General features: G+C 28.6%; 1 protein-coding gene across 1 annotated transcript; it reads right to left on the reverse strand.

Annotated features, from left to right (window-relative positions):
• Positions 1–12704: 12704 nt before the first annotated feature.
• LOC106419576 (dehydration-responsive protein RD22-like) lies at positions 12705–14341 on the reverse strand. Its single transcript, NM_001315969.1, is given in 2 exon segments — positions 12705–13605; positions 14248–14341. Coding segments are annotated over 2 exon segments (846 nt in total). The 5' UTR covers positions 14308–14341; the 3' UTR covers positions 12705–12819.
• Between the last annotated feature and the right edge of the window lie 10431 nt (positions 14342–24772).

Raw genomic sequence — 24772 nt, forward strand, 5'->3', positions numbered from 1 at the left:
AAACTTAATTAGGGTTTCAGTACCGAACCAAAGGGAAAATGTTAAGCAGACAAAAGTGAATGCACAAGAAAACGACGAGAAAGTACAAAGAGATAATATGAGAAAAGAGAGAAAAGAAGGTGAATAAACACAGAAGAATGAAGATCTTTTCTGTTATGCAACTAACTTGATTTTCTCTCAATACCCGTTTCTTAAGACATCATTAATTTAGACATAAAGTTATATTAAAAATACCGTTAATAATTTGATTTTTTTTTTTTGGAACACTCCGTTTATAATTTGATTAGAAATGCTTTCTGAATACATTTTAGTTAGATTATAAATTGATTCTTATTAGATGTGTAAGAATCTTACCTTATGATATGAAAAACTGTTGCAAGAATGATATTTCAGATTTTATCTTGGATATTTCTTATTTCATTCAACAGTATTCGTTTTTAACCCTTTTTTGGCTAAAATGAACCGTGGATAACACACATTATTCTTTTTGTAAAAAGAGAAAGAATAGTTTGCTATGTGTTCACCGCATGGCTGCGTCTTAACCCATAATAATAAGGACAAAACTTAGGTTAAATTCACCCCACCTTTTAGAACCAATCAAAGTGACACATAGATTATTAATTAAAAACATTAAATTAAATAAAAAATAGCTACAAAAAAATAAAAATGCTAATTTTAACGACGCTAACGCTTCGAGATAAACCCTAAATCTTAAATTCTAAACTCAAATCCAAATCCCTAAACCGAAACCCTATACCCTAAACTCTAATCCTATACCCTAAACCCAAATTATATACCCTAAACCCAAAAACTAGACTATAAACCTAAACTCTATACCTTAAACCCAAGTCGTAGACCCTAAACCCAAACCGTAAATTTTAAACCCAAATTATATACCCTAAACCCAAAACCTTAACCATAAGTCTAAACGGTAAATCCTAAACCCAAACCGTAAATCCTAAACCCAAAACCTATACCCTAAACCCAAATCCTAGACCTAAAACCCAAACGGTATACCCTAAACCCAAACCCCAAACTTAGATTTTAGAAGGTTTGGGTTAAGGTTTACGGTTTGGGTTTAGGGTCTAAGACTTGGGTTTTGGGTATAGGATTTAGGTTTATAGTCTATTTTTTGGTTAAAGATATATAATTTGGGTTTAGGGTCTAGGATTATGGTTTAGGGTATAGGGTTTGGGTTTAGGGGTTAGAATTTAGATTTAGAATTTAGGGTATAAGGTTTAGAATTTAAAATTTAGGGTTTAGGGTTTCGCTGGAAGCGTTAGCGTTGTTAAAATTAAAATTTTTATTTTTTATAGCTATGTTTTATTTAGTTTAATGGTTTTTTAATTAATAATCTATGTGTCATTTTGATTGGTCTTAAAAATTGAGGTGAATTTAAAGGTTCACCATAGGGGGTGAACCTAGGTTTTGTTCTAATAATAATTAGGAGTAATGAACAACCTGTTGTGTTAATCTTTGAAAGTTTTTCAACTCCATTGTTGTAAAAAATTTCTTTTGACCAATCACACTTATTGAACATTTCTTACAAAATACTTTGGTCATTGACTACGTCTCATCCTAATCTATGAATATTATGCAATTCTTTTATGAGAAACTTTATGATTTTACAAGTATCACGTACATAGGTTCTAATATTTTTGAGTGTTTGATCAATAATACATTATTTAAATATAATTAAATTAAAAATGTCGAATCTATCACGAATAGCAAATGGAGAACGATTTTTTTTGAAAAAAATGGAATATTTTAAAATGAAATAATATCTAAGTACTCAAAAGGTATAAAATAGTAACTTTTTCATTTGAAAACCTCGAATTTCTTTTTAGAAACTCCTTCTCCATCATGAATATACTCTTACTAAAAAACTTGTAAACGAAATTAAGTTGAAAGCGATTTTTTCTTATTAACCTAACTATAGAGAAATATTCTTGACCATATTTGCATATAGAATTCTGATTAAATTGGAGCCAGGCTTAGATCATTCGAATTTGTTTAATTCATAGGGTGTCATTGGTAGAAGAATTCTAGAGAAATTATTAAACTTTGAGATTTCTTTGTTATTGGTTTGGACAAATAAGAGTGTCGAATTGAATCTCTTTTGAAAGAAGATCTTTTGTCTCATAAAAATTATCGTAGAATCGAAAATAAAATTTTTATTCTGTACATGCCAGATCATGAATTAGTAACTGCATCAAATCTCCAAAAAAAAACCAATTTTTTATTTTTGGAATGAAATATTTACGAGATTTTAATAAACATATGAATAGAATCTATTTTAAGTGGGGTGAAGACTTTTAAATTCCATTCAAAATTTTTATTATTAGAAATAAAAAATTTCATTGATTTTAAGATCTTACTAAACTCTATTGTTATTGGAATGCATATTTTCTTTGTTTTTACCATAAGACTCAATTTTGAAAAAATCATCTATAACCATAAGAGTTTTAAAATCAATGAAATAATACAAATCACAACTTTAACATAGTAGACAAAGACAGTTTCTACTTTTCTGTAATTTTACATGTATGACTCTAAAACAATTTCAAAACTATATAAACAGACAGAACATAAACTACTATTCAGCCACTAATAACATAATATATATATTTGTTAATAAATAAACAAAAGGTACAAAACTATATGAGATGTGTAACAAAAAAAACATGTCATCATTAACATGTTTTTATTAGTACTCAAAAATAAAAAAATATTAAAAACTCAGAAATATGGAGTTTATGAAAATTTGATTATAATAAACTAATTGAAATGATTTTCTTTCTCTTTCTCCTACCACCATTAATTTTTTTACTTTAAAATTTGATAACAATCAATAGAACTCTATGCACAAATAATGAAAATATGTGTAAAAATATTTGATAAATTTTGTTAAATCTAACTAACTTGTAAAACCCTGTCAACTATTAAAATCATCAAATTCTACAAAAATTCATGTTCCAATAAAGCCGTTAGTTAACCAAGGTGGAAAAACCAAAAACAAAAACAAAGTTAAGAGAGTCCAACATGTAGTTAAGAGAGTCCAACATGTAGTGGGCTTAGTCGGACCTTAATTATATAACCTAATACTATGAATGGTCGGAATTGTTACTTGTTACTTTAGATTGTTGCTATGGATCTTGAATTCTTTGATGTAACCTTCTTCGGTTTAAGTGCAGTAACTTCTTACGAAAATTAAAAGTAGCGATACACTGAAAAGTATTACGCGAGAAATAAGAAGTCTTAATTGAACTTTGATATCGTCGGGTAAATGTCATTATAATTTATTGAGTATTAGATCAGATATAAATCTCATTGACCAAATTCACAACTTTTATAAATTAATATATGCTTAACTAATATTACTATAATTTTTTATAGTAAATACTACTTCCTCCGTTCCATTAAAATAGATTTTTTTAGAAAAAAAAAAATTGTTTTACAAAGATGTATTTTTGTGTTTTCTATAAAAAAAAATGTAAAGTTCGAGAAAATTAGTTGATTTTATTGAATTACTATTGGTTAAAAGTTATTGAAAATTGAAAATTACAGAAAATGATAAATTTATGGTAGTTTAATGTGTTTTATTAATATGTGTGAAAATAGTAAAAATTTTATCTTTCTGAAACTGAGGGAGTATGAATTAATATCTGATAAATTAATATTATAATTTTCGGTCGTAAATATTTTGGATTTTTTTGACCAAAAATATTTTGGATTTTTTTTGCGATATATTAATATATTACTAAATTAGTAAGATGTTTAGTGTATCTGGACGCAAGATATAGATGTGTTTTACTTTAATTTTGTACTAATATTTTCACGTTATAGGATGCAAGTCACACGAAAGAGCCATTACCAAAGCCAACAAGACTTTTTTATTTTATTATATTTTTTTTTTCAACTGGCTTTCAAACATTACAAATACAAAGAAAATACAAATATTTCAAGCCATAGTTATTAATTATTTGAATACAAATACTCATATCAAATAGAGCTACTTTGATACCCACACAATATTATCAAGAGGGAAGAAGTGACAAACCGGTCGAGCTCTTCTCCTCAAGTTACCTCTTTGGCTCTCGTCGTCCATGTGTTCTTGGAGTGAAGAGAAACGACGTAAAATAAATAAATAAATAAATAAATAAACTTAATTAGGGTTCCAGTACCGAAACAAAGGGAAAAGGTTAAGCAGACAAAAGTGAATGCACAAGAAAACGACGAGAATGTACAAAGAGATAATGTGAGAAAAGAGAGAAAAAAAGGTGAATAAACACAGAAGAATGAGGATCTTTTCTGTTATGCAACTAACTTGATTTTCTCTCAATACACGTTTCTTAAGGCATCATTAATTTAGACATAAAGTTGTATAAAAAATACCGTTTATAATTTGATTTTTTTTTTTTTGGAACACTCCGTTTATAATTTGATTAGAAATGCTTTCTGAATACCTTTTAGTTAGATTATAAATTGATTCTTATTAGATGTGTAAGAATCTTACCTTATGATTTGAAAAACTGTTGCGAGAATGATATTTCAGATTTTATCTTGGATATTTCTTATTTCATTCAACAGTATTCATTCTTAACCCTTTTTTTTTGGCTAAAATGTTAAGAACCGTGGATAACACACAGTATTCTTTTTGTAAAAAGAGAAAGAATAGTTTGCTATGTGTTCACCACATGGCTGCGTCTTAACCCATAATAATAAGGACAGAACTTAGGTTAAATTCACCCCACCCTTTAGAACCAATCAAAGTGATACATAGATTATTTATTAAAAAACATTAAACTAAATAAAAAATAGCTACAAAAAAGAAAAACGCTAATTTTAACGACGCTAACGCTTCCAGATAAACCCTAAACCCTAAATCTAAAATTCTAAACCCAAATCCAAACCCCTAAACCCAAAACCTATACCCTAAACTCTAATCCTAAACCCTAAACCCAAATTATATACCCTAAACCCAAAAACTAGACTATAAACCTAAACTCTATACCCTAAACCCAAGTCGTAGACCCTAAACCCAAACCGTAAATTTTAAACCCAAATTATATACCCTAAACCCAAAACCTTAACCATAAGTCTAAACGGTAAATCCTAAACCCAAACCGTAAATCCTAAACCCAAAATCTATACCCTAAACCCAAATCCTAGACCTAAAACCCAAACGGTAAACCCTAAACCCAAACCCCAAACTTAGATGCTATAGGGTTTGGGTTAAGGTTTACGGTTTGGGTTTAGGGTCTAAGACTTGGGTTTAGGGTATAGGATTTAGGTTTATAGTCCATTTTTTGGGTTTAAGATATATAATTTGGGTTTAGGGTCTAGGATTAGGGTTTAGGGTATAGGGTTTGGGTTTAGGGGTTTGAATTTGGGTTTAGAATTTAGGGTATAAGGTTTAGAATTTAAGATTTAGGGTTTAGGATTTCGCTGGAAGCATTAGCGTCGCTAAAATTAGCGTTTTTATTTTTTATAGCTATTTTTTTATTTCATTTAATGTTTTTTAATTAATAATCTATGTGTCATTTTGATTGGTCTTAAAAATTGAAGTGAATTTAAAGGTTCACCATAGGGGGTGAACTTAGGTTTTGTTCTAATAATAATTAGGAGTGATGAACAACCTGTTGTCTTAATCTTCGAAAGTTTTTCCACTCAATTGTTGTAAAAAATTTCTTTTGACCAATCACACTTATTGAACATTTCTTACAAAATACTTTGGTCATTGACTACGTCTCTTCCTAATCTATGGATATTATGCAATTCTTTTATGAGAAACTTTATGATTTTACAAGTATCACGTACATAGGTTCTAATATTTTTGAGTGTTTGATCAATAATACATTATTTAAATATAATTAAATTAAAAATGTCGAATTTATCATGAATAGCAAATGGAGAACGATTTTTTTTGAAAAAATTGGAATATTTTCAAATGAAATAATATCTAAGTACTCAAAAGGGATAAAATGGTAACTTTTTCATTTGAAAACCTCGAATTTCTTTTTAGAAACTCATTCTCCATCATGAATATACTCTTACTAAAAAACTTGTAAACGAAATTAAGTTGAAAGCGATTTTTTCTTATTAACCTAACTATAGAGAAATATTCTTGACCATATTTGTATACAGAATTCTGATTAAATTGGAGCCAGGCTTAGATTATTCAAATTTGTTTAATTCATAGGGGGTTATTGGTAGAAGAATTCTAGAGGAATTATTAAACTTTGAGATTCCATTGTTATTGGCTTGGACATATAAGAGTTCCGAATTGAATCTCTTTTTGAAAGAAGATCTTTTGTCTAATAAAAATACTCGTAGAATCGAAAATGAAATTTTTATTCTGTACATGCCAGATCATGAAATAGTAACTGCATCAAATCTCCAAAAAACCAATTTTTTATTTTTGGAATGAAATATTTACGAGATTTTAATAAAAAATATGATTAAAATCTATTTTTAGTGGGGTGAAGACTTTTAAATTCCATTGAAAATTCTTTATTATTAGAAAAAAAAAATTTCATTGATTTTAAGATCTTACTAAACTCTATTGTTATTGGAATGCAAATTTTCTTTGTTTTTACCATAAGACTCAATTTTGAGAATATCATTTATACCCATAAGAGTTTTAAAATCTATGAAATAATACAAATCACAACTTCAACATAGTCGACAAAGACAAGATAATTTCTACTTTTCTGTAATTTTACATGTATGACTCTAAAACAATTTCAAAACTATATAAACAGACAGAGCATAAACTACTATTGAGCCACTAATAACATAATATATATATATTTGTTTATAAATAAACAAATGGTACAAAACTATATGAGAAGTGTAACAAAAAAACACGTCATCAATAACATGTTTTTATTAGTACTCAAAAATAAAAAAATATTAAAAACTCAGAAATATGGAGTTTATGAAAATTTGATTATAACAAACTAATTGAAATGATTTTCTTTCTCTTTTTCCTACCACCATTAATTTTTTACTTTAAAAGTTAATAACAATCAATAGAACTCTATGCACAAATAATGAAAATATGTGTAAAAATATTTGATAAATTTTGTTAAATCTAACTAACTTGTAAAACCCTGTCAACTATTAAAATCATCAAATTCTACAAAAATTCATGTTCCAATAACGCCCTTAGTTAACCAAGGTGGAAAAACCAAAAACAAAAATAAAGTTAAGAGAGTCCAACATGTAGTGGACTTAGTCGAGCATAAACTACTATTCAGCCACTAATAACATAATATATATATTTGTTAATAAATAAACAAAAGGTACAAAACTATATGAGATGTGTAACAAAAAAACATGTCATCATTAACATGTTTTTTATTAGTACTCAAAAATAAAAAATATTAAAAACTCAGAAATTTGGACTTTATGAAAATTTGATTATAACAAACTAATTGAAATGATTTTCTTTTTCTTTCTCCTACCACCATTAATTTTTTACTTTAAAATTTAATAACAATAAATAGAACTCTATGCACAAATAATGAAAATATGTGTAAAAATATTTGATAAATTTTGTTAAATCAACTAACTTGTAAAACCCTGTCAACTATTAAAATCATCAAATTCTACAAAAATTCATGTTCCAATAACGCCCTTAGTTAACCAAGGTGGAAAAACCAAAAACAAAAATAGAGTCCAACATGTAGTTAAGAGAGTCCAACATGTAGTGGGCTTAGTCGGGCCTTAATTATATAACCTAATACTATGAATGGTCGGGATTGTTACTTGTTACTTTAGATTGTTGCTATGGATCTTGAATTCTTTGATGTAACCTTCTTCGGTTTAAGTGCAATAACTTCTTATGAAAATTAAAAGTAGTGATACACTGAAAAGTATTAAGCGAGAAATAAGAAGTCTTAATTGAACTTTGATATCGTCGGGTAAATGTCATTATAATTTATTGAGTATTAGATCAGATATAAATCTCATTGACCAAATTCACAACTTTTATAAATTAATATATGCTTAACTAATATTACTATAATTTTTTTTAGTAAATACTACTTCCTCCGTTCTATTAAAATAGATTTTTTAGAAAAAAAAATTGTTTTACAAAGATTTATTTTTGTGTTTTCTATAAAAAAAAATGTAAACTTCGAGAAAATTAGTTGATTTTATTGAATTACTATTGGTTAAAAGTTATTGAAAATTGAAAATTACAGAAAATGATAAATTTATGGTAGTTTAATGTGTTTTATTAATATGTGTGAAAATAGTAAAAAAATTATCTTTCTGAAACTTAGGGAGTATAAATTAATATCTGATAAATTAATATTATAATTTTCAGTCGTAAATATTTTGGATTTTTTTGACCAAAAATATTTTGGATTTTTTTTGCGATATATTAATATATTACTAAATTAGTAAGATGTTTAGTGTATACAAGATATAGATGTGTTTTACTTTAGTTTTGTACTAATATTTTCACGTTATAGGATGCAAGTCACACGAAAGAGCCATTACCAAAGCCAACAAGACTTTTTTATTTTATTATATATTTTTTTTTGAACTGGCTTTCAAACATTACAAATACAAAGAGAATACAAATATTTCAAGCCATAGTGATTAATTATTTGAATACAAATACTCATATCCAATAGAGCTACTTTGATACCCACACAATATTATCAAGAGGGAAGAAGTGACAAACCGGTCGAGCTCTTCTCCTCAAGTTACCTCTTTGGCTCTCGTCGTCCATGTGTTCTTGGAGTGAAGAGAAACGACGTAAAATAAATAATAAATAAATAAACTTAATTAGGGTTTCAGTACCGAAACAAAGGGAAAAGGTTAAGCAGACAAAAGTGAATGCACAAGAAAACGACGAGAATGTACAAAGAGATAATGTGAGAAAAGAGAGAAAAGAAGGTGAATAAACACAGAAGAATGAGGATCTTTTCTGTTATGCAACTAACTTGATTTTCTCTCAATACCCGTTTCTTAAGGCATCATTAATTTAGCCATAAAGTTGTATAAAAAATACCGTTTATAATTTGATTGTTTTTTTGGAACACTCCGTTTATAATTTGATTAGAAATGCTTTGTGAATACCTTTTAGCTAGATTATAAATTGCTTCTTATTAGATGTGTAAGAATCTTACCTTATGGTTTGAAAAACTGTTGCGAGAATGATATTTTCAGATTTTATTTTGGATATTTCTTATTTCATTCAACATTATTCGTTTTTAACCTTTTTTTTTGGCTAAAATGTTAAGAACCGTGGATAACATACAGTATTCTTTTTGTAAAAAGAGAAAGAATAGTTTGCTATGTGTTCACCACATGGCTGAGTCTTAACCTATGATAATAAGGACAGAACTTAGGTTAAATTCACCTCAACCTTTAGAACCAATCAAAGTGACATATAGATTATTAATTAAAAAAAATATTAAATTAAATAAAAAATAGCTACAAAAAATAAAAACGCTAATTTTAACGACGCTAACGCTTCCAGATAAACCCTAAACCCTAAATCTTAAATTCTAAACCCAAATCCAAACCCCTAAACCCAAACCCTATACCCTAAACTCTAATCCTAGACCCTAAACCCAAATTATATACCCTAAACCCAAAAACTAGACTATAAACCTAAACTCTATACCCTAAACCCAAGTCGTAGAACCTAAACCCAAACCGTAAATTTTAAACCCAAATTATATACCCTAAACCCAAAACCTTAACCATAAGTCTAAACAGTAAATCCTAAACCCAAACCGTAAATCCTAAACCCAAACCGTAAATCCTAAATCCAAAACCTATACCCTAAACCAAAATCCTAGACCTAAAACCAAAACGGTAAACCCTAAACCCAAACCCCAAACTTAGATGCTATAGGGTTTGGGTTAAGGTTTACGGTTTACGGTTTGGGTTTAGGGTCTAAGACTTTGGTTTTGGGTATAGGATTTAGGTTTATAGTCTATTTTTTGGGTTTAAGATATATAATTTGGGTTTAGGGTCCAGGATTAGGGTTTAGGGTATAGGGTTTGGGTTTAGGGGTTTGAATTTGGGTTTAGAATTTAGGGTATAAGGTTTAGAATTTAAGATTTAGGGTTTAGGGTTTCGCTGGAAGCGTTAGCGTCGTTAAAATTAGCGTTTTTATTTTTTATAGCTATTTTTTATTTAATTTAATGTTTTTTAATTAATAATCTATGTGTCATTTTGATTGGTCTTAAAAATTGAGGTGAATTTAAAGGTTCACCATAGGGGGTGAACTTAGGTTTTGTTCTAATAATAATTAGGAGTAATGAACAACCTGTTGTCTTAATCTTTGAAAGTTTTTCAACTCAATTATTGTAAAAAATTTCTTTTGACCAATCACACTTATTGAACATTTCTTACAAAATACTTTGGTCATTGACTACGTCTCATCCTAATCTATGGATATTATGCAATTCTTTTATGAGAAACTTTATGATTTTACAAGTATCACGTACATAGGTTCTAATATTTTTGAGTGTTTGATCAATAATACATTGTTTAAATATAATTAAATTAAAAATGTCGAATCTAACACGAATAGCAAATGGAGAACGATTTTTTTTGAAAAAATTGAAATATTTTAAAATGAAATAATATCTAAGTACTCAAAAGGGATAAAATGGTAACTTTTTCATTTGAAAACCTCGAATTTCTTTTTAGAAACTCATTCTCCATCATGAATATACTCTTACTAAAAAACTTGTAAACGAAATTAAGTTGAAAGCGATTTTTTCTTATTAACCTAACTATAGAGAAATATTCTTGACCATATCTGCATACAGTATTCTGATTAAATTGGAGCCAGGCTTAGGTCATTCAAATTTGTTTAATTCATAGGGGGTTATTGGTAGAAGAATTCTAGAGGAATTATTAAACTTTGAGATTCCTTTGTTATTGGCTTGGACATATAAGAGTTCCGAATTGAATCTCTTTTGAAAGAAGATCTTTTGTCTCATAAAAATTCTCGTAGAATCGAAAATAAAATTTTTATTCTGTACATGCCAGATCATGAATTAGTAATTGCATCAAATCTCCAAAAAAACCAATTTTTTTATTTTTGGAATGAAATATTTACGAGATTTTAATAAAAAATATGAATAGAATCTATTTTTAGTGGGGTGAAGACTTTTAAATTCCATTCAAAATTCTTTATTATTAGAAAAAAAAATTCATTGATATAAATATCTTATTAAACTCTATTGTTATTGGAATGCAAATTTTTTTTTGTTTTTACCATAAGACTCAATTTTGAGAATATCATCTATACCCATAAGAGTTTTAAAATCTATGAAATAATACAAATCACAACTTTAACATAGTCGACAAAGACAATTTCTACTTTTCTGTAATTTTACATGTATGACTCTAAAACAATTTCAAAACTATATAAACAGACAGAGCATAAACTACTATTCAGCCACTAATAACATAATATATATATTTGTTAATAAATAAACAAAAGGTACAAAACTATATGAGATGTGTAACAAAAAAAACATGTCATCATTAACATGTTTTTATTAGTATTCAAAAATAAAAAAAAATATTAAAAACTCAGAAATTTGGACTTTACGAAAATTTGATTATAACAAACTAATTAAAATGATTTTCTTTCTCTTTCTCCTACCACCATTAATTTTCTACTTTAAAAGTTAATAACAATCAATAGAACTCTATGCACAAATAATGAAAATATGTGTAAAAATATTTGATAAATTTTGTTAAATCTAACTAACTTGTAAAACCCTGTCAACTATTAAAATCATCAAATTCTACAAAAATTCATGTTCCAATAACGCCCTTAGTTAACCAAGGTAGAAAACCCAAAAACAAAAACAAAGTTAAGAGAGTCCAACATGTAGTTAAGAGAGTACAACATGTAGTGGGCTTAGTCGGGTCTTAAATATATAACATAATACTATGAATGGTCGGAATTGTTACTTGTTACTTTAGATTGTTGCTATGGATCTTGAATTCTTTGATGTAACGTTCTTCGATTTAAGTGCAATAACTTCTTATGAAAATTAAAAATAGCGATACACTGAAAAGTATTATGCGAGAAATAAGAAGTCTTAATTGAACTTTGATATCGTCGGGTAATTGTCATTATATTTTTTTGAGTATTAGATCAGACATAAATCTCATTGACCAAATTCACAACTTTTTTAAATTAATATATGCTTAACTAATATTACTATAATTTTTTATAGTAAATACTACTTCCTCCGTTCCATTAAAATAGATTTTTTAGAAAAAAAATTGTTTCACAAAGATGTACTTTTGTGTTTTCTATAAAAAAATGTAAACTTCGAGAAAATTAGTTGATTTTATTGAATTACTATTGGTTAAAAGTTATTGAAAATTGAAAATTACAGAAAATGATAAATTTATGGTAGTTTAATGTGTTTTATTAATATGTGTGAAAATAGTAAAATTTTTATCTTTCTGAAACTGAGGGAGTATAAATTAATATCTGATAAATTAATATTATAATTTTCGGTCGTAAATATTTTGGATTTTTTTTTTGCGATATATTAATATATTACTAAATTAGTATGATGTTTAGTGTATCTGGACGCAAGATATATATGTGTTTTACTTTAATTTTGTACTAATATTTTCACGTTATAGGATGCAAGTCACACAAAAGAGCTATTACCAAAGCCAACAAGACTTATTTATTTTTTATATTTTTTTTTTGAACTGGCTTTCAAACATTACAAATACAAAGAGAATACAAATATTTCAAGCCATAGTTATTAATTATTTGAATACAAATACTCATATCCAATAGAGCTACTTTGATACCCACACAATATTATCAAGAGGGAAGAAGTGACAAACCGGTGCGGACCTCGGCTCTATCTTCAACACCTTAAAAGCCACATGATCAGCGTTCCACATCGACGTATCCATGTGGCAAACCGCAGGTCCCACAACTAGTTGTATCCCATCGTCACTCATCAGATTAACCTCAAATACTTTGGTTCCACTTTTATGACCATGGCAATAGTAAACTACATAAGGGTATGGCATTCTATGACACCCCAAGACCTTAATCCCATCTAGCTCCTTAGGAACCTCCGCGAATGTATAGTTATGCAAAGCATAGCTTATTCTATTTTGGTCCGGTACCATTACTTTAGTCGTCATGACCTTGAGATCAGCATTAGACGCTATTGTTTTCTTGGCAAGATCAAGCATTGACTCCAAAGAAGTACCACAAAACTTATACTCTCCTTCAATAGCTTTGAAATCACAACGTTGCAAAGTCTCCTTCATGGCTTCCCCTTGAGGAGAGTCTTTGGAGATAGAGAAGTGGTTGAGAAGGAAGTCAAGGTTAGACTCACTGAAAGGGATGAGATCAGCTTCTTGTCTTGTGAGAAGTGGAGGAACTTTTCGAAGATCGTTTTTGTTGAAGTAAATGGGCAACTTGGTTCCTAATTTAAGATCACTGATTTTGAAAAACATGTACATAGTAGGATCCTCGAATTCACCATCTTTAAACAAATGGCTGATATTTTGACCTTCTTGTTCATTGTTTGATATCAGCTTTCTTGACGTGCATGCGTCCACGACCCACTAACACAAAACCGTTTCAAGGTAATTAGAGACGAAAACTTCAAAAGAATAATACTGAAATTTTTACTTTCAATTTTCAAAAATTTAAAAGTCATATTCTAGAATTTTCTAGAAAAAAATATAGTTTTGCAAAAGTTCTAAAAGTAATACTCCCTCTGTTCTTAATATAAGATGTTTATACTAGTTTTTATGTTTCAATATGTAGGATGTTCCCATATTTCTAGGTACCTTTAAGTTTATCAAAAACTTTGTAACCAACAAATTTAATAGTTTTATTTTGTAATTGGTTGAATAATTTTAAATTTTAAATTTTAATGATACTTTTTAGATAAAAAGTAACTTTGTCTTTTACCTAAAAAATTTTAAATTTAAGAAGGAGTATATTTCCATATATATATATATATATAATACTAAGATTCTCATACTATGTTTAGATTACTTTTTATCCGATTGAAGAAAGAATTTTTTTTAAAAACAATATAAGAGCCATGAAGAAACTTATTGCGAATGATCTGATATGTTGCAAGACTTGTCATTGTGTAGCATTTATATACTGTTCAAGAAGCAGCCCAGGAATAATGCTTTCAAAATAAAGTTTTTTATAAAACACACATACTCATATAGAGAGGTACATAAACATACCAGAGAGAGGAGGAGGGAGAAGAGGGCGGGGAAGGTGACAGAGAATCGCAAAGAAGCCATAGATTATTTTTCTTTGACGAGAGTAATGAGTTCTACCTTATGTTCACACCCAACTCTCTCTATATATAATAATCAATATACCTTTCTTTTTTAATAATCAATCTACTTTTTTTTTTATGTCGCACAAAAAAAACTACTTTTTTTTTATAATAATCAGTCTACTTGTCTTTATACTGGACTTATTAGTTTTTTTTTTGACAACTGACTTATTAGTTTATACATTAAGTAGACTTTTATCATTTTAATTCTATTTGAAAATAATGATAAAAATAAGCCAATGTTCAAAAAAATAAAATACTAATGATACAAATAGAATTATAAATAGAACTAAAACCTTGTTTTGTAGATTAATTATAATCCCTGTCATTTTCGGAATTAGAAAGAGAATTCAAGAGTAATAGTATACAATAATATTTTAACCGAGAGAATATTTATAGAAATATATTACTTTCATCATATTATAGGTTGTTCAAAAAAAAAAGTTTTCAAATATAGAAACGGAGACTCAGGACCTCGTAGTCCAGTGGTACTACCTCCTCTTTGGGGAGGGGAGGTCGGCTGTTCGACTCGCGGGGAGGGGGAGGCGTGCCCAGGGCCCTAACCGGTACAAGCACAGGCTGGCGCCGGGCCTAAGTGGTGGGCTGGTCGAAGGCTGGTCAACACCTGGTTAAACAAAAAAAAAAAAAATATATATAGAAACGGAGGTCATTCTCACGAAGTATTGTGGTACTCTTCAATAATTTGTTTTAGACCTTTGGCGAATTAAAAAGGATTAATGCAATTTAAAAATTTTAAGACTGTAAATAATATTCTAAAATATACAAAAGGCCATTGATCTTACATCGAACTTAGTCGCGACATCATTTGACCGTTTTTTTTTTTTTTAAGTTACCCACCCACCATTTTATAATCTTTGACTTTAATAAATTTACCCATTTAATTTTACACCCGAATTTGCGCGAAACTGAGTTGAAAATTTCAAAATGAATATTCACGTTTGTGGAATCTCCTTTTAGTATACGGATGAGTTTGTTTAAAGCTTTTTATAGTTTTAAATGAAAAAATAAACAGTTTTAAAATCCTTAATGTTTAAATCCATATTTTTAACTCTTAAGAATTCAATTGTTAACTGTTGAATTGAATGGAAAATGGAATAAAGTAATGAATATAAATTATGAAAAAAGCCCAAAATATATAAATTTGTGTTCATTTCATTCCTCATAGAAATTGGAGAATGATTTTTTTTCTTCACAATTTTCTCATTCATAAAGAAATTAGAGGAATCGAAAATAGGACCCATGAATCGATATATGACAAAAACTTCAACATGAATGACATAAAATTTTAGGAATGAAAAGTCCCACATCATGTTTTCCTAAATTGTGGTAGCCAATTGAAACTAATATTTTTTCGATTTATTACATTCCATAGAAAAGTAAATAAAGTAAATAAATAGTTTTAAAAATAAAATTGCATGACACAATTCTCTTAGATTTACACTACTCTATCAAGCTTAAGCTTAGAATGTTAAGTAAAAAAAGCTTAACTTAGAAACAATAATGACGAAAATTGAAAAAATGCGTTTTCTTTCTAATAGATATATCCGTCGGGAATATGCATTCGTATGGATTCCCGACAAAACGTGTTTGTCGAGATTATTTCGTTGGTAAAGAATTCATCAAAACAATTTCAAAGAATAGCTACAAATTTCTGAGAGACTAATTTTTAAAAAATTTCCAACAAAAACATTTATAAAAATAAATTGTTAAAACTTCTCGACGGCTGTGGTACATAATTTTTTTAAAAAGAATTCCCAAAAAACTTTCCTATGGACTTTTCATTGAAAATGTGTCAAAAATTAGTAATTTTTTATTTTTAAAATTTAGTATAATAATCTAAAATATTTAAGAAAATAATTAATCAAAACTCATAGTTAAAATTTAAATACATACAAGTTTTTAATATAAAAACAATTTTTTTTCCTCATTCTGCGAAATAGGAAAAGCTTTTCTACTATATCATCAGGGCCTACATGGAAACAGAAGCGGGTACGTGGAAACGAAAGCGTATGGAAGCGCAGAAACGGGATTTAAAAAAAAATTAGGAAGCATGTACGTGTTAGAAGCGTATCCATATACATATATATATATATATATATATATATGTAAGAATTTTTAAAAAAATCTAGAGCTAAAATTTATATGGTTTAAATTTAAAATAAAGCATTTATTCATTTATAATAATTTTGTAATGATTTCATATTAAAACTGTGAAAATACACATAAATTAAATTTAAAATAAATTATTATATTAATTATTTTTAATACCTTATCATTAATTGACATAATATATTTGAATGTATGATTTATCTTTAATAAAAACCTCAATCCGTAAATATAATTTATAGTATTAATTTTAATATTTGTATATTTATATTTTCTCTATTCAATACTATTAAAATTTAGATTTTATATAAATTTAAAACTATAATTTTATATTTTTTTTGATATAAGACATTGTATTTTTTTAAAGAACAGAAGCGTGATTCCAAAACGGAATTGTGTTTCCAACTTGTTTTCAAAGAGAATATTTTAAAAGCGTTTTGGAAGCGAGATTCCTTAAATTTCCACAAAGTTATGATTCCGATTCTGTTTCGGAAGCTGGAAACGGACGATGAAGCTTCCCTGCAACATAGCATCAGGGTAATGATCCATCAAACCACTAGTTCGAATAATAATGAAAAGATTTAGAAGTCGTAGCCGAAATTATGGCTCATCTTCTCGACAAGATTTTGCTTTTTTGCCAACTGTGAAAATATAGTTGCATTTTGGTTCTCCAATTGATTGAGCCAATTTGGGGATTAATATACGAAACTTGCATCGACGAAAAAGTGTGTTCCACAATCTAACCCGATTAAACGACATTTTTTATTCGGAACCACCTCCTAAAAATGATGATAAAATTGAAAATATGTCAATGAAATGTTTCTAAAATACCTCGAGAACGAGGTTGTTGATTTGTTGAGACAACGCTATGAATTCAGTAATACCATATATATATATTTATCTGTAAATAATTGTTTTCTATGGATCTATAGTAGATTTATCCATCTACGAATGAAAATAATTAGAAAACATAGTATATTTTTTACTTTGTTCTGAATGAAGAGATGTGATATTCATAGATAATGTAACCTAATTCTTGATGGATATTTGAAAGATTTCCGGCGGATTACGAAAAAATATCATTTTGTTGGAAATTTAAATTTTTCAAACGGATACATAGTGGTTGTAAACTCTATCGAGAATTCTCAATGAATTTCGACTTATTTGTCTTTTTATCGAAAACTCATCGAAAATTGCAACAGCTTAACAGATGGTATATTGTTATTTTATGGGAAATTTCTGACAAATTTCTCAAAATTTCTCAAAATTTTATTCCAACGTTTCTCGTTGGAAATTGAGTATTTTCTTGTAATGTGTACACTACAAGAGCATCATGGGATAAGACAAATGATTTGAATGATACTTTTAAAATTGTGTTATTAATGAAGAACAAAGTTTTTCAAAAAAAAAAATGAGGAACGGAGCTACATGCATGATAGAGGAGTCAAATGATACTTTGGAAATCATAGCACATATTTACTCCGAATCGATAATCTCAAAGAAAAATAATTAGACCCAGTGCATGCATTGCTTTGACTGATCCCCACTCACTTGCTGACTTGCTCCGTGTCGTTCGAGAAGGTCTTACTTTTAACACACAAGGTAAATTTACGAGGACATTTTGTTTAACAGAATTAATATTTTTCTTTTGATTCCGGATCGATAATCTCAAAGAAAAAAAATTAGACCCAATGCATGCATTACTTTGACTGATCCCCACTCACTTGCTCACTTCCTCACTTGCTCCGTGTCGTTCGAGAAGGTCTTACTTTTGAAACGCAAAGGTAAATTTACGAGGACATTTTGTCTACTAGAATTAATACTATTTGTTTTTGAAAAAAACAAGGGAGTTTTTGGGTATAAAATCTTTTCGATAAACCACATTGATGCATATGGATAAATGAGAATTCGGCCAAAAAAAACCTTAACTTTGCACGAATTGCCAAAAGAAACATGAACTTTTAGGCTGACAAAAAAAAACACCAAACTTTCATTGACTTTAGAATTAATTAACAATGTTTTCGCTGACTTGCCAATTTAGCACGCCGTCAACAAATTTAACAGAAATATTTGACGTCGTTTATTATTGGCGTTAAGTGAAACGGATTGTTGGCGTTAAGTGAAACGGCGTCGTTTTCAAATGAGATGAAACGACGTCGTTTTACATGATTTGAAATTAAAAATATGTATACCCCTGGATTCGAACCCAAGTTATTTGGTCAAATGACAAGGTCTTTTACCACTAGGTCAGTGGAACTTTCAATGTACTTACTAACATGTTTACTTTTATTTGGTACTGATTGAATATAAAAATATTCTCTAAAAACTTAATAAGATCTTTAAAATTCCAAAAAAATAAAAAATAAAGAAGATTTTTATAAAAAAAAATATTTTTCGTTTTAAAATACAAATTAAAAAAATTAGATATAAATTTTTTTTGGTAGGAAAATTAGATATAAATTTAAATAAACAATAAATATGACATAAATTATATGTATGTTCTAGAAAAAAAATTGTTTCAAAAAGATACATTTTTTACTTTTTCAATCTATGAGTTTATGAAAAAATGTAAGCTTCAAAAAAATTAATAGTGTTTATTAAATTTATATTGGCTAAAAGTTATGAAAAATTGTTATTCACAAAAAACAATGCATATTTAATGAGTTTTCTTAATATATGTGAAAAGTGTAGAATATGCATCTTTTAAAAACAGAAGGAGTATAAAACTATATTTTCTGTCAAAATTACAACATCACATTTTTCGTTAATCACATCAAATATTATTTTTGAGAAAATTGTGAAGTCAAATTTTCTAATTAAAACGGTATCACATTCTTTCACCAAAACTACAAAACTGTAAAATTATATTTTTTCTACCAAAAGTGAAAACAAATCCTACCAAAATCACAATTTTGCATAATCACAAAAATTATATTTTTCATTTAAAATTGTAATACTACATTTTTTGTCAAAATTTCAAAACCACAATTTGTCAAAACCACAATTTCATCAGAATTGCATTAGAACAGATAAATCACATTGGTCAACCAAAACTGCAAATTCTTATTTTTCATAAAACTTGTAAAATTGTTTTTCCCCAAGAATATGTTTTCTGCAAGAACTATGTGAACACATTTTGTCATGAAAACCACAAAAAAAAATTCTCGCCAAAAACCAAAATTATATCTTGATGTTAGAATCATAAGATCGCAATTTTTTTGCTAGATTTCAAAATAACATTTACCTTCAAAAATATATTATATTTTCCTCCCATTTTCAATTTTATGCCAAATTTATAAAATTATATTTTTTCTTCAATACCAGAAAATATAATATCATGCAAAAAATTAAATATCGCACCATAAAAGCGTAAAATTTTCTTTTACAACAAATTATAAATTTTACTAAAACTTCAAAATTAACTTGTAAAAATTATTTAAGATTTAAGTATATGTATTTTACTCATTTTATGAAACTCATTTATATTGAATAAAAAGGTATAAGAATTCAGATTCTCTGTCCAAACATGAATGTTCAATTCAGTGAATATAAACCAACCAAAACAAAACCAAAATAAGGAATATGGATGTCATTGTCTACACACCTGCAGTATGTGAATATTGTTAAGTTATTAACCGATTAAATAGACTAAAACCGATATATTACATTATAGTAGGAGATAGTAGTATAGTTATATGTAAAATTCATAATATAAGTAATAGTACTTATACAGATATAAGTTATTTTGTTAATATAGTCTTGATTTAAAACTTTGATTTTGCTACTATTATTTTTTTTAAAGTTAAAATTATTTTATTTTTATTTTAATTTCATAGTTTTTAAACAAATTATTATTAAAAATTGTATGGTGAAATTTATTTATTATGATATATCTTATTTATTTGATAATATTAAAAATAACAAAATATTATTATTTTTAATAAATTTTTATTTTCATTATTAATATCTATTAACTAATTTAAAATAATATATTAAACAAGAATTTTTTATGTTGTAGTAGGTTTTACTTTATATAAATAAATTTATATTTAAAAAAATATAAATTTAACTATGGTTTTTGTATAAAACTGATTGATCAAAAATCAATGTTATTTAGACCAGAATAAACCAAAATAGTTATGGTACTATTACGGTAGCCAATTTTATTAACAAAAAATATAAATGAAAAGAACTGAACCAAAAGCCAAATGAATACCCCTAATCCAAATGTTCATCCAAAAACTCAACAAAAAATATTAAATTATTTTTTCAATATTAAATTAATTATTTGGATGAAACTTGTAGGTGGTATGGAAATGACAAGCGAATAAACTAACAGGTCGTCAAATTATTTTTCATGTTTAATTGAATACATTCCCTTAAATACTTTTGTTTATGCACAATTACATATAAAGTGAATTCTTACAAACCATAAACCGTATCTACACTCTTTATTAATTAGACCCATAACCTAAATATGTGAATTAAAAAATTCAGTATCCACTTATGAGAAGCACTATATCAGCTTTTTCTTTATGACTTTCTTCTAAAGCTAGGCTGATAGTCATGATTATCCATTTTCTAAATGAAACCCCGTAGAAGCTGTTTCAAATCTTTAGACAAATTTCCAAAAGCTAGCAACGTTTTTTAGAAAGTTGGGTAAAGTATGAGCTAGTGTACTTGGCCAAACAAGCAAACACCATATCGTTGAAATCATATCAAGAGAAAAATAATTATTTTAATTTTGGTGATCATAAACACAACACATAATCGCGCGCCTCAGTATTCATCGAAATGAGAAGATCAACTTCATAATTAATGGTGGGGTAATTGACCCATTGTTCTCCAACCAATTAAGGGCCAAGTTATTTGTGCACGATACTAATGGCTGCCAAATAAATTTCCTGACCCAGAACAGGAGGTTGGTATACCACCATAATGAATTCATATTTTTAAAAATGTTTGCATCTGTAAAAGATAACACGTGTTTTAATTATAGCAGTGAGGGTTTATTGGTATCATTAGTAAGTTAATTTATGCTCAATTTTTTGTTGGTTGAATTAATAATTTTATAGTATAAAATAAATGCTTATAAGTTTACAATGATACTATTATTGATCAAAAAAAAGTTTACAATGATATTCTTGTTATATTTATAATATTTTATTCACCTTTTCTCCTTTTTTTTTTTTCCTTTTATAAAACATTGATTATAGATTTCCATGTCATATTCTTTATAGAGTGTTTTAATATTACTTATTTTATTTTAAACTAGTATTACTCCCGCACTATGCACGGACATTATTATTTATATATATTTTAATTATATAGAATACTTATAATTTACTGTGAAAATAAATTTTATTTTAAGATTTATTAGTGGAACACTTGAAAAATAGATTTTGATGTTAATATCTTATAACATACCACTAAAATATCAACTTTACTTGTAGATAGTTCACGTGTTTTTTTTTTCACTTTCAATGCTGCACTTTTTGGCTTAAATATTTCATGATTCTAAAGTTTTTATTTTTAAGAAAATCTACAAAAGCGTATGTTGATCCAAAAATAATATCAGCATACAAATATAAGAAATACCAACCTGAGTAGACATGAGTCTCTTAAGCCTCATTTTTACTTATCACCATATATATTTTTTTTCTTGTGGGGCTTCTCAAGCTGATCTGGGGTTTGTAAATGTGTGCTTTTAAGGTGAGCTTATTACTTTCCTTTCCTTGAATTACCACCACCACAACAGATGATCTTATGTTCGCAAAATGAAAACTAATTTAGTCCATTTTCTTTTCTACTCCCAAAACGCTCGTACACTTGAAACCAGGAACTCGTCCCTTGCATTCGACGCACTCCTGAGTATGCATAGTGTAAAGAAACCAAGCATACTAATCCCATTAATGTTAATGATATAGCCCAAACTCGCCCCCGATGATCAGTAACAATCCCATACCATACCAATAAAGTGAACCATAGATCTTGTTCTCGATAAGGAATCATACAAATAAAAAAACTTATCCCATACTCTCTGATATCTACAACTCTTAACATAAAGAAATGCCACCAATGACTCACTAACAAGCCGTTTTTATTCCTTTTAGCAACCATATTGAAAGGCCATTCCACAGCCCAAGATAACAGGAAACAACCATAAAACAACAGAAAATCCAAGAAAAAACAAATACAAATGCTCAGCGAGCTTATTGAAGCTGTAAAAAAAACATTAACCGTAGCATGCCCAAGTAACTTCTCTGTCAATACGCTTTGATTCATGGTTCTTTTGCTTGCTTTGCAGGCTCATACTTTGGACCTGATGTGCCCTTTTCCTCTCCATGCTTAGAGTGATCACCATGACGAATGCCTGGTTTGGCTACCGAACGTTTGGCCACCACCAACTGAGCCATCTTCAATTTGTTGGAAGCTGCAGCACCCATCGACGCCTTAACTGCCTTTTTACGAGTTCCCTGTCGCTTCTCCACCTCTCCAGTGATCCCATATTTCCCTTCCATATCCTCTATCTTCTTCTTTTCCTCGGGATTCTCAATCATAACCTCCTGCATTTGAACCTCTTCCTCCATCTCCTCCTCATCAATTACGTGAGACTCAACCCCCAAACTCTCATGATTCCTTATACTAGCATTATCATAATGGTGATCCTCCAACCCCATACCCACATCGGAGTCAAAATTATTCCCTTCCACTAAACCCAAATCCATATTCTCCAAATCTACCTCTCGTTCTCCACCAGAAGGATTTGATATTACCTTGGATGGCTCTCCCTGTGTCTCCATTAGCTCTGCAAGGAAAGCTTGAGAGGGTTGTGCCTGGTCTTGTACCTTCGCCTCCTTATGTTTTGACCGCTCCAGCTCTTTCTCTTTGATCTCGCCTTCCTCATTCCCTTCCGTTCGACCCTCGCTACGAGCTACTCTCTCACCTCTCAGACCTGCAGGAACTCTCGCGCGTTCATCTTGATGATGAGACCTTATCTGCTCCCTTCTGGAGTTCCTGTGACGAGAGTTTTCCTCCTCTCCACGGTGGCCACTCCTTTGGTTTTTGTTACTGTAAGATTTATACTCCCTATCTGCAGCCCTGACCCACTTTGAATCCATTTCCTCATACATTTTCTCTTTGCCTTTCCCTTGGTATTCACGTTTCTCTCTTCCCCTATCCTGTTGTCCTCCATTTCCGTTAATCACCACCCCTTTGTAACTTCGAGCCCGATCCTCAAAACCACCTTCAGGTTCATCCCTTATCTCCACCATCTTATCAGGGTTGTTTGAGGTCAGCAGGCACTTCTCCAACTTATGGCATAGACTTAGACATGTTTTACAAAACCCAAACAGTTTTTCATATCGCAAAGAGACTGGAGCTTCCTCTTCTTCCTAGTACTCTCCTCCCTTAAAATCAACTTTCTTTTCAGAAAAAGAGAGAATAATTGGAGCCACTGCAAATAATTTAGGAAAAAGCATGCAGAGATGAATTTATAGAATCGTTGAGTCAAATGTTCAACGGGAAAATTTTAACTGTTCAAAGATCGTGAGGAGATCATGGTTAGTGTGAGAAATTTTAGGGGATTTTAATTTATATCAAAAATAAATAAATAAAATTAATAAGTTGAACTGTTTTTACATTTAATTTTTAAAAAAAAATTATATAATAAATTCCATGTGTCAAATTTTTATTGGTCAAGTGACTTCTGTTTTAGTATATAAAAGATAACTTTAACAACAGTTTATCTATAAAATAGATTTTGTTTTGGTGTAATATAAAACACCTTTTTATAAAACAGATTTATTATGGTTTAAAATTGTTTTCATATCATATGAGATAGGAAGACGAAATACTACATAGCACTATTTTTTAATAAACGGCATAACACTAGTAAAAAAGAAAAATACTATAATAAAAACTGTTTTGTAGTACAACGCTATTACTAAAACGTATAAATAGAAAAAATACCCAACCGTCCAATTGTGTGTGTGTGTGTGTGTGTGTGTGTTCTTACAACAAATGAAACTCTTAACTTAAAACATAATCCAAAATGAATTGTGTTTAGTTAAAAGATTTTGGTGGAGCGTCGAATTATTTAATACTACAACACTATACATTCATTTTTAATTCATGAAAATATTGTTCTGAAGCTAACAAAAAACAGAGAACTAACTATAATCAGAGGTGGAAGAAGTATATGAAAGAAAATCACATCTATAAGAATCGAAGAAAATGCAAGAATCTTCTCATAGAACAAATAGACAAAAATCATATGAAGCCTTCAAAAATGTTGATAC

Source organism: Brassica napus, chromosome C8 (genome assembly GCF_020379485.1).
Source record: "Brassica napus cultivar Da-Ae chromosome C8, Da-Ae, whole genome shotgun sequence".
Classification (NCBI taxonomy): domain Eukaryota; kingdom Viridiplantae; phylum Streptophyta; class Magnoliopsida; order Brassicales; family Brassicaceae; genus Brassica; species Brassica napus.